The 11982-nt window shown below is 33.5% G+C and overlaps 1 protein-coding gene across 1 annotated transcript; it reads left to right on the forward strand.

Annotated features, from left to right (window-relative positions):
* The first annotated feature begins 1593 nt into the window (after positions 1–1593).
* Positions 1594–11215, forward strand: LOC130903835 (cGMP-dependent protein kinase, isozyme 1-like). The gene is made up of 5 exons (XM_057816174.1): positions 1594–1868; positions 6590–6762; positions 7677–8062; positions 8246–8801; positions 10525–11215. Exons 1-5 carry the CDS (start codon positions 1705–1707, stop codon positions 11145–11147), a joined length of 1902 nt encoding a protein of 633 aa, XP_057672157.1. The 5' UTR covers positions 1594–1704; the 3' UTR covers positions 11148–11215.
* Positions 11216–11982: the final 767 nt, after the last annotated feature.

Here is an 11982-nt window from a genome sequence, read left to right on the forward strand (position 1 = left end):
AAAAAATATAAGAACTTTATCTGATAATGAGATAATTTTTTGTAAAGGATTATTTTGCAAAATCGTTTTTTTTACGATTTAAAACAGTAAAACTATGTGAAATTTTCATTCCAGCTATTTCTACTATTTTTTACGAAGGATTATAAGTAGTAAGTCATTTTTTTATGCATTTAAAGTCATGAAACTGTAAAAAATATTTATTTTTTTTAATTTTCGTATTTTTTTTTATAAATCCGCCGTAAAATGGAACATTTTGAGACCAAGATCATTAAAATCCATCCATTTTTCGATTTTCTAGAGCCAAAAAACCAGGTTACCGTGAAAGTGTATAATTACCAAAATCAATAACAGAAACACAAAAATGTACTTGAGAACCTCAAGGACAACCCCGACCTCCCAAACCACGTTCCAAGTCAGAGAACATCGTTTCCCTGTGTGCCACCAATTCAAATATCTGGAGGCTTGGATACTTGAAGATAATAGCGTGACAACATAGTTCAAGGCACGAGGTGATGCGGGGAACAGATGCTTCTGGGTTGTCAAGAAAGCGCTCTCACGAAGGTAGAAGCTTACAAATTACGAACAATTACCCGAAACGTGGACTACGACGACGACAAGTGAGCGGATTTTTAACTACTGGGAACGTAAGATCCTGCGAAAGGTTTTTGGCTCTGAACTGACACAGATGTATGGCGAGCCAGATTTAGTTCATCAAGGAGGCGGCGTCTGAGGTGGCTGGGTCACGTGGAGAGGATGCCTTCTGATACCCAGACAAAGCCGTGGCAGTTGATTGTTGAAAAGGCCCTGGTTCTCAAAGGACCGTAGCGCCGGTTAAAGAACAAGCAGGTAGATCATTTGATTCGTCACTTCCCTAACTTTTTTTAGGGTGTTCAGGAGTTCAGCAAGTGTGTTCAAATGGCTCACATACATTCTGAATTTAATCAGTTTGATCTGGACCTTCACCTTCTTCTTCTTCTTCTATCTTCTTGATACAATTGTAGGATTCACAAAGCTACTTCTCTCTGTAGATGCCCTAGCATCTTGAAGTTCCTCTTTTATTTCATAATTCAAACGTGGTTTGCACTCATTTTTATCAATATTAAGTTAGTATTGGTCTTATCATTGTTTTGCAAAGATAGCGCAGCTTTTTTCCCCAATATTGTTAACCGTTTCTCCAAAATATTGTTTTTGTTTTGTATTTCTTCACGTCAAATTCATAATCTTCTATTTTTTTGTAACCTTTATCAATTGATTGTCATAGCTTACAATTTTTGTTTCATTCATTTTCATCCTTCGTCAATTTCTTGAATATACTTTTTAATATGTTTTTCTTATCAATTCTGAATTCTTCATTTTTTTCTTTACTGGTCAGTACACTTGCTTTTGATTCCTTCAGACTTATTGCAATAAATCTTGACAAATGTTACTGTCGTAAATGGGCAAATATTAGTGTGTTTAGTTTGGCTAACCCCGTATATCTGTTAGTTAGAATTATACCATAAATAACGATAATACAACGTTTCCTCTCAATCAAAATATCTATACTTATCTGATAAACATAATAGATACAGTTAAATTTTATCAATTAATTTTAATATAAAACAACTCAGTTATATTGAAGAGTAGATACTGAGTACATTCTAGAAAATAAATATATTGTATTAGAAATACTGCGTAAATGGTGATATTTTGTGAGGAAACAATATGTTGTTCTGTAGAGTTAGAAGAGGTCCTAGTGTATTGGATGAAGATAGATTTGAAGAGGATTCCGACAACAAAAGACGATCTGGAATTATATCAAAGTCTATTGAAGTACCTCCTTATGAAATAGAAAATGTTGTTGTTAAAACATATCCCAAATCTAAAGGGTAAGTACCTGAATATAGATATTATGTATTATTAATAGAATTAAAACAAATTTTAAAGCGAAAATATCCTACATTTAAATAGACGAAATCAGTTAACAGTTTTAACATAATATTTAATACTTATTTCAGGTCGTTTTATGATTAAAAATTTATCTAAAATAGCAAGTACTTCATATTATGTTACATTTTTATGTGTAGCACTTTAGAATTTGTTAATAATAAAATGATGAAAGCTATTCCATATGTATATATATTCCATTCAAAACCGCTATTAACCAAAGAAGGAACATTTTTCTTTGGATTTTTCACAACCTGAGTCCAAAACAAGCAAGTTTGAAAACGTTCTCCATCTAGCGGAAAGTAAATAAATTCGGTTTCAAAATTGATTTTCAGTTAAAGAGAAGCAAATTAATCTTTTAACGGCATAAAGATCAATACACCCTTACATGGGTTTGAATTGTCGTAGTGGTATTTTTCCATTCCTATTCTGCCTCTTCAGGTGTAGAAAAACCTTCACCTTGTAATTTATTTTTTATTAGCGGGATAAGAAGAAATCATTGGGTGCCAAACTAAGACTGTGCGACGGATGACCGATCATTTTGATGTTTTGTTTGTTCAAAAACATTTTTGTTTGAACCGATGTGTAAGAGCTCGCATTGTCGTGGTGCAGAATGATTCGTCGTCTTGCGATTGGTTTCCTTAACTTTTTCGACTCTTCTGGCAAAAAATATTGTTGTACCATTCATAATTAACTGTTCTACGTTGCTTTAATGGAAGTTATTCCTAAAAAACGGGCGACCATTTGCTTCGAAGTGCTTCGTACGTGACAACTTTTGTTACATTTGGCTTCTCTTGAAATAATCAAACAAAAGCTCGGCACAGTGCTGTTGGTTTAATCCACATCGAGAGTCAGTAAGCAACTGAAATAGCACTCGGATGTTAATGTCGACAAAAAAGTAGAAATTTTCTCTAATTTCTTGAGTTCGTAGGTTGTTTGTATAAAATAATAAAACTTCGATGAAATATCACATGTATAACTTAACGACTCGCTCCTTCCTTGGGAGCATTTTCAAAAGAATAAATTTATACTCATCGGTTGAAGAAATCTAATATATATATATATATATATATATATATATATATATATATATATATATATATATATGAATTGTAAAGAAGTCTTTGCCAGCTATATTATGAGCGGTTTCTTATTGGGAACGTGGCAAGGAAACACCAAAGTGGACTAACTTTAATATATTTTCCGAGCTTTCGAATACTTGTGTATTCATCGTGTGGGAAATAATTAATTAAGATTTTCGTTGATTTTTTGATAGTATTATTACTTGTATAAATTTTTAAACTCATAGAATTTTGAATATTGAGTTTTGAATTCTATGAGTTTAAAAATGTGACGATATCTTATAACTAATGCAAAACAATGTAAACGAAAATTATTGAATCTCGTCCCCCTAAATTACAATTGTTTGGTAGAGATTATTATCTAAGTTGATTAAATACTTCTGAATTGTTGTGAAAAACTAAGTAAAAAATTGAGATAATATAAACAATAAAATGATATCATTTTTAATGTTCATTTATCGTAGAAAACAATTTCAAACGATATCTTGATTGATTTTTATTACGGTGTGACGTGACAATTATGCTAAAAACTGAGAAATTCAACGTGTTTAGTCTACATTGATATTTTCGAATCGTACTACATAGACAGTCATATAATTGTAAAAAAAATAATTTTAATGGGCCCTAAGGGAATCAACCAATTTTGGGGCCAAGAAAAGAAAAAAACTTTTTTGACAGAGCTGAGAGCTCCTACACTATAATTGCTGTCACAATGAAATGATCGGTCCATTTCACCAAAGAAGTGTAAGTGGATTCCTCAAATTGTGAGCCTCAGGAGCCCCTCTGGTTTGGCAGTAATTCACTTGGTATCAACGAACAGTTACTTGTTTTCGCGAATCCCCTGTGGCGAAGAATCCTTGGAATTTCAGAAGAGACAATAGTTTGTTAGAAGCAAAAATGTTATCAAATAATATATCAAGATTCTGAATCTTTGTCACATTTGATAAAAGTTCAAGAACTACACTACCCCCAAGTCAAAGATCAGTTTTCTTTTTTGTAGCTCCAGCGCAAGGAATGAGCTGGTAAAGATATCCACTCGAAGAACAAATGCATCAAATCCTGAATCCAAAACAGACAAGCTTACCTTTGATGATGTACATCTTGCGATAATAGAAGAGTCAAGTGAAACAATTCCAAACTGTGAAAAGTTCTGATTGAGTGAGTCAAAAAAGGAACTGAGTTTTCTGAATTTGCCAGGTTCTCATTATTACTCAAATGAATCGTCTAGCTCTCCAAATCGGTTGATCACTTCCCGTCGTTGCTTTAAAGACTTTTTGACGTTATGTTGTTAAATCTTGATTGTTAGATTCCTCATCTAGATCATCTTGAGTAGGGGTTAGAAAATACCGGATATATTAAAGAAAGAAAAAACAAATAACAATTATGAAAACAACAGTAATTTGACAGCTTCTCACTCTACTTCTAAATTGATTATATCCAATTTGTTTCCAGGCAAGAGTTGGAGAAACATCAGAAGAACGTTATAGACAATTACTTAAAGAAAATAGAAGATAAAGAATTAGCATAAAATGAAGCTACACTTTCGATCTTCAACAATATATTCTTGCACCATATATCTCTTCAATTTCAATTTTTAAGCGCCTGTTATGGTGATTCATGAAACATCATCTGGCGATTTCCGTGGCTATGTTGTATGAGGAAGAGGGGAGCATTTTTGGGCAGTAGGCAAAGTTACATGATATGTGATGTCCATGCATGAACTCTTCCATAAGGAATAGCGCGATCTACTCTCATCAACCCCTCACAATCCAAATTTGTAACGTAAGAAGTTACAGCAAGCGTGTATCTTATAAAAGCTTTTATCTTGGTGACGATGGTTAATTTTTGTCAATATTTTGCTTTAATTTGATTTTTTGTGTCCAGAAGAGATTGTGACAGATTTGTTTAGTAAACCGTTCTATTCTTGTGGAAGACTCCTTAATGTTGATCATGGTAACATGGAGAGAGAAAAGAAAGTTTTGAAGTACCTCATTACTGGTATAAATTAGTAAAAACGGAAGGGGACAATGAGAAATGTGACGTTGTGGACTTGATGTTACGAAAAAAAGACATAGATGGGTCTGAATTCAGATGGCAAAGATAAACAAAATAAAAGTGATGCTTATATTATGAATGTTCTCTTCATGAAGAACATGTTGGTGGTATCAAACGAATAAATTATGAAACAGAATAATACACATCATGTAAGAATTAAATAACAATTCAATTTCGAACAGGCAGAATGGATAAGTTTATATGTAGAAAAGAAGTGAAGAATAATTCTTCAACTTGGTTTCATTGAGTTGAAATTTTATACACGTAGTGCCTAGCACATTACATATTTTATCAACATTTACTTTGATCAAATATCCTATTATCACTTTCAACTTCATTGACGGGTATTTATATTTTGGTATTCAGAGATTGAAAAATGTACAAATAACACAAAGTAATAGAATGATCACGTATTATTTGATGACTACTTTGATAAAACCTCGTTGACGCAGTACGTATGCATTCTATTTAGAAAATTTATAATAAGTCAGAGAAGAAAGCAAACAATGGGAATATTCGTTCAAAACGGTTAATTTCTCTTACAGAGAATCAGACTTCTTCGGAAGCTCGACTATGTACAGAAAAATGATAGAGCCCCATTTCTTTTTTTCAGAAGGTCTTGCTAAGTTTCTTTCAAATCAAACTTATTAAGGTCGCTTGACATGATGTAACAGAATGTCCAAGAATTGGTTGGTATCATGATTGCCTCTAATCAAAATCCTATAAGTAAAGTAAACAAATTTCTAACCTCACATTTTATTCGATATTTTGTAGACGGTTTGAAAATGCAAATAACAGGGAAACTAAACAAGATAACAGTGGTCAAGCATCACTGGTAAAATTATATCTGCTGCTACCTTGCTTTTGGAGTCTATTGGCGACCAGGAGATGGTAGTTAAGGCCCTACATAGATAGAATAATATTTAGACGAGAAAATATACAAAAATTAGTTGCAAATGGATAAAGAAATTCTCCTAAGGAGAATAAATCATAAGATAGCTAGAAATCCTTGGCGAGAGCCGCAATATCAGTAGATCAGAAAATCATTTCTACCTAGAATTGCAATTTGCACGCAATAAAATGTATTGAAGGCCGTTTGACATGATGCAAAACAACATGCAATGCCAATTCAGGTGATTGATTAATTCAAGGTCTCTCACTTACAATATTATAGGTTTGGTGCCACTTTTATTACATACAAGCTGCAATTCTAGGAAGAAATGAATTTCTGATCTGCTGATATTACGTCTCTCGTCTTCATAATTATCTTATGTTTTATTTTCCTCAGGAGATTTTCGAATGTTTCTCCATTCCCGTCTAATTCTATAGCTAAGCTATTTTCATTTTTAAACCGCCCACAAAATATGAGATAAAATTTGAGGTTAGGGAATTTTGTGCTGTATTCGTCATTGCAATTTCTTACACGTTGTCTTGCATCATGCCAAGAGGCCTTTATGTTAACATTTATCTTTTTCCATATTATCAAAATCAATTGATTGAGTCTCGAATTTTACTTCAAATTCTAGTGATGAAGATCAAATTCGAAGCGCTATAGAGCAAAATGATTTTTTATCGAATATACTCACGGAGAAGCGGGCTCAAAAATTCATCGACTGTATGTATAATCAAACAGTTGAAGCAGGAGAAATAATTATCCAAGAAGGCGGTTTTGGAACTCATTTGTATATTTCCTGCACAGGTAAGTTAACTAGTTACCTTGTATAAAACTACACACAAATCATGCGACAACTTGTTTCTAACAACATTGAGTAAATAGGTTTAATGAAGAGTGTAAAAAATCCAGTATGAGAATAAGATTTTCCATCTTCCTTTCTGTACTAAGTTGAAATTCGTAGAATTGTTGGTGATATTTAAACTGAACACACAATTTACTACTACCACTACACCAAAGAATGAAGGTAAAATATACCATCTGTCTTTGATAACTTTGTTATCGAAACGCGTGTCATTAAAATACTGTTATCGTCGATGTAACCATTTTTTTAACAATCGTCTCGTTCCTTCTTTTCCCTTACATCTAAATTTATCCAATATACGGCAAATATTGTTTTCTGAAATTGCTTAAGGCTAGATATACTATTTTCACTCGCTCCTCTTCTGTAATTTCTTTTCATTTTGTTGATTCTTCTTCCCCTCCTTCATCATCCATATTTTTGTCCATATTTGGTAGAGAGTGGGAGAGTCAGATAACTTTTAGAAAACTGGTTGTACGTGGCTATGTATGGGCGGGAAGGGGCGGTTACAACTGCGGCTGGATTGTTTCATATCGTCGGCTACAGAAAAACCGCAAAAATCTTACAACGCCTCAATATTTGGTAAATATCAATCTTTTGCTTGCATGTTTAAGGAAATATAAGTGTCAAATACGTCGTTTCAGCTTTATATTTATATCCTTATCATTTAAGGCCAAAATAACCATATTTTTGTCTTCCAGTGTTATTCTAATACATACCTCTTCGGATCTTTGTCCTTCCTTACGTAAACTTAAATACAGGTTATCTCAAAATGGACGCTCGTCCTTTCCAAATTGATAGAGAACACAGACTTAACAATCAATCTTTCAGCTTTATTGAGTACAGATAATTTTCATAGGAACATACGAAATTATCATCGAAGACGAAACCGTTGGAGTATTTGACGATGTCAGAGTATTTGGTGAATTAGCCATATTATATTCAGCAAAAAGACACGCCACCGTTAAAGCCATTGAAAATGGGTCCATGTGGGTACTGGACTGTCATACATTTAAAAGACTCATCATCAAATCAGCTTTAGAGGAACAAGAAGAAATTGCGTCGTTCCTACAAAACGTACCTGAGCTGAGCAAAGCACCAATAGAGAAGTTGTACCAAGTGGCGAATCTCTTTAAACCTGAATTTTATAAAAGTGGAACAGCCATAGTTAAACAGTGTGAAGTAGGAGACAAATTTTATATTATAAGAGCCGGGACAGTTACTGTTGAAAAGGACAATGAAAAGGTAAGTTCATTAAAATGGCCAGCAAGAAAGCTTAAGAAATCATCTAAGTATGTACACGTTAGCACTAAAAATCAAACTTTCCTCCAACATTGTTATCCATCTGTTGTCGATTCCTAATATACTATTTTGGTATAATTAAATATTTTGTATATGCTAGAAAATGTGTGTTTATACGTGTTTTAGGTAGCTGAACTTAGTAAAGGAAGATATTTTGGAGAAGTATCTCTTCTAAAAGATGAATTTGTACCTGCTACAGTTAAAGCCGGAGCGCCTGGTGTAGAGTGTTTATTGTTAACTAGAAAAGAATTTATAGAACACTTTGGCGAAGTAGATGAATTCGTAAGATTAAAAAGTGAACCTATAACGGCTGTTGAAAAGATGATCTCTGAATATCCTAATCTAAATTTAGATGACTTCAAAATATTACAGACTTTAGGGCTGGGAGCTTACGGAAGAGTTCAATTAATTCAACACAACCGACATAAAAATATGGTGTTTGCTTTGAAATATATAAAAAAAGTTGAGATCAAAAAGAAAACACACCAAACTCAAGTGTACAATGAAAAAAAATTACATTCTATGTGCAATTCTCCTTTTATAACAAGAATGTATAGAAGTTTCAAAACAAGCAGGTACATATATTTTCTGTTGGAAGTTGGACTCGGAGGTGATTTATGGAGTTTACTCCATGCACAAACGGGGAAAAGATTTGAGGAATTGAAAGCAAAATTTTACGCAGGTATGAATATTTTTCATCCAATTCAAAGAAAAAAATAAATTAGTTTGATTACACTCACTAGAAACCGACGGGATTTTAAAAGAAAGGGAGAGAAATGTTAAGAGAGTACGAGGATGGTCTCAGAAATATCTGGCTCAACAAAAAAAAAAAAAATTTTGGAAAAAAATATATTTATTTTTCAACGTTATCTCATATTAGTTCCATACACTTTTCAAAGCGATATTCAATAAGTTTGTTACCCTTTTTATAATAAGAATCATCAAACTCCTCAAAATAGCCATTAAATGCCGACATCACCACTTCATTGTTGGAAAATCTTTGACTACCGAGCCAGAAGGTGGCTGAATCTGGAGTATAGGGTTCATGAGTTAGCAATTCAAACTTATTCATTAATTTTGGCCATTGCAAGAATTCTTATCCATATGCTGACATTTTTGCTTGATTGATCAATGAAAATTATCCTCCGCGCATCCCAAAAAACCGACGCCATGACCTTGTCTGCAGAAGGAACGATATTTGCCTTCTTTGGAGCCGGTCCTAACATTTCAGTCCATTGTTTTGATTGTTCTTTAGCTATGAAACGGTGACAAAAATTCGTTATTTCTGTGAAATATTTCCAAATACTAGATGGAAATATCTTCACGATGCTGTATTTGTTCCATTGTGAGCAAACGCGGCCCCCATCTTCTCCAAATTTCTAGTTAATACGCGATTACCACACTTTTTGAAATACTATGTCTGCTAGCTTGCTCACTTTCAGTAGATAATCATCCAGTACCGCTTTGTGATTTTTTTTTACATTTCTAGAGTCGTCACCTGATTTGGTCGACCACTGCGATGCTGGTCTTTGCAGGTCGCACAGCCTCATTTAAACTCAGCTAACCAGTATTTTACTATTGATAACGAAAGAGTAGTCTCGTCCAGAATAGAATTTAGTTCAATTTTTATATTGGTTGGGCTAACGCCTTTTAAATCAAAGTCTTGTATCAAATATGATGATTAATTTTTTCCATGTTTACAAATTCACCGAAAATGTTTACTATTGATGGTTGCCAAACAAATACTAAACAATGTGGCTTCTTCATAGACTGTGTACTTTCTAATACAGAGGTATTTTTCAAGCAACTATCGCCATCTTTAGGTCAGGTCAGGTGATGTCATTTAAATTTTTTGATTCACATTTTTATTATTAAAAAAAAAAAAAGATTTTTTCATAGAAATCATAAGAGTGTGTCAATTAGTTGTTTTTGTTAGTTGTACTGTTTTTATAACTGTTATTTAAATAAATCAATATAGTTGTGTACTTCGTTCAAGTAATTTTGTTAGTTTGTTTTATTTTTGCTGTTTGTATGTTGATTATTCTTGTGTGTGGAGAAGTTTGGTAAATACTTAACAAATTTGTTGAACAATGATAAATCGAGCACGTCAGTTGAGCATGATGAATGTTTAAGAGCTCTAATTTTGTGAATGATTATTTGAAAATACATGATACAGAGAGCGGTATGTAAGTGAAATTGTTCTATTGGAAGAGAGACAAAGAAAATCAGTTTACCATTATCTATCTCCCTTCACTCGTTTCTGATTGGTGTTTTCTGCATTTAAAAGATTCGACGAGAGAGTGATAAACCGAAGCTCGAGCCCACATGAACTAGCTCACTAACTTCAGGGTTTTAAATTATTTTTTTATTGTAATTATATTTCAATGGACTATTTTTTGATTTAGCTTGTGTTTTGGAGGGACTTAGCTACCTACACGCACTTGGAATAATTTATAGAGATTTGAAACCAGAAAATATAATTATTCATCATAACGGATACATTAAATTGGCTGATTTCGGTTTTGCCAAAAGAACAGACTCTAAAGAGAAGACTTTTACGTTTGTTGGCACAGCGGAATACGTGGCGCCTGAAATAATTTTAAGTAAAGGTTACAACAGAGCAGTTGATTACTGGGCTTTTGGAGTTTTCATTTACGAACTTCTAGTCGGAAGGACCCCATTTAAAACTGGCGACCCGGGGCACTTGAATACTTATAAATCGATTCTTAAAGGTATTGAATATGTAACGTTTCCCGAATTTGTTTCGGGCACTTCTAAATCTATTATAAAAAAATTATGTACGCAGTCGCCCGCTGACAGACTTGGTTGTCAGAAATATGGTATTCAGGCTATTAAAAAGCATGTATGGTTCGGTGGCATAGACTGGAATAAATTGATCAATCAGGAATTGGAGCCACCCTATAGACCGGAATTGAATGATAACGTAGATACCAGATATTTTGAAAAGTTCCCCGATGACACCGATGTACCACCTGAGGATTTTTCCGATTGGGATAAAGATTTATGATTGATTTGTTTTTCTGATATTTTAATTATTTGATTTTGATAATAAAAATAAAAGTTATAATCCTAAAATGTTTTTATTTTATAAGTTATCATTATTCTTTACTGAAGGAATGTATAAGTGAATACTATGCTATAGACCATAGTATACCATACAGAAAGGTAACTTCAATTTTAGACTAGATATAGCTAGAACCAGGATCTGCCAGATATACCCTACGAATCCTCATTATTGTAGATGAAACTGATCGGGATTACAAATCTGGACTAACGATTAACTAACCAGATTTCAGTTAAGGAAGTAGTGCTCGATCATGTTGAAAAACTAGTACTGACAAGTAAGTAAAGAGACTGAGACTTAATTATTATAAAATTAGCTGGTGACTACATGATTCAAAATAAATTTCTTCCGGACTAAAACACCGACGTCAACGATTTTTCAAAGTAATGCAGCTTGTAGTCTTTGTCTGGAACCCCCAACAGCATATTCGTTACAGTTGTTTGATGTTCTTCAATTCAGATGCATGCTCAGACTCAATGCGCAGTAGCAAGTTGCTGCGACTGCGACAAGAACCTTCGCAATAGAATATTTGATTTATGGTTTGGCCTGGTGGAGTCTGCCTTGAGTTTATCCGTAATGAAATAACCAAGTGCAATCATCGTGCAATCTTGAGTTAAAATCTGTCTGAAGGTTTCGCGATCTTGGCTTATCATTGCGCATAACTGCTGCGAGGTCGTGTGTACATTGGCTAATCTTCCTCATCGCGCTTTCTTTTCGACGCTTTAACAGTCTTCTTTAGACATTTTCTTCCAGTGAAACATTTGTGAACGGCTCTTAG

Source organism: Diorhabda carinulata, chromosome 2 (assembly GCF_026250575.1).
Source record: "Diorhabda carinulata isolate Delta chromosome 2, icDioCari1.1, whole genome shotgun sequence".
In the NCBI taxonomy this organism is placed as follows: domain Eukaryota; kingdom Metazoa; phylum Arthropoda; class Insecta; order Coleoptera; family Chrysomelidae; genus Diorhabda; species Diorhabda carinulata.

Coding starts and splice junctions, on each gene's coding strand:
- LOC130903835 (XM_057816174.1), top strand. CDS start 1,705: ATGTTGTTCTGTAGAGTTAGAAGAGGTCCTAGTGTATTGGATGAAGAT. Junction 6,763..7,676: donor TTTGTATATTTCCTGCACAG/GTAAGTTAACTA, acceptor TAATTTTCATAG/GAACATACGAAATTATCATC. Junction 8,802..10,524: donor GAAAGCAAAATTTTACGCAG/GTATGAATATTT, acceptor TTTTTGATTTAG/CTTGTGTTTTGGAGGGACTT.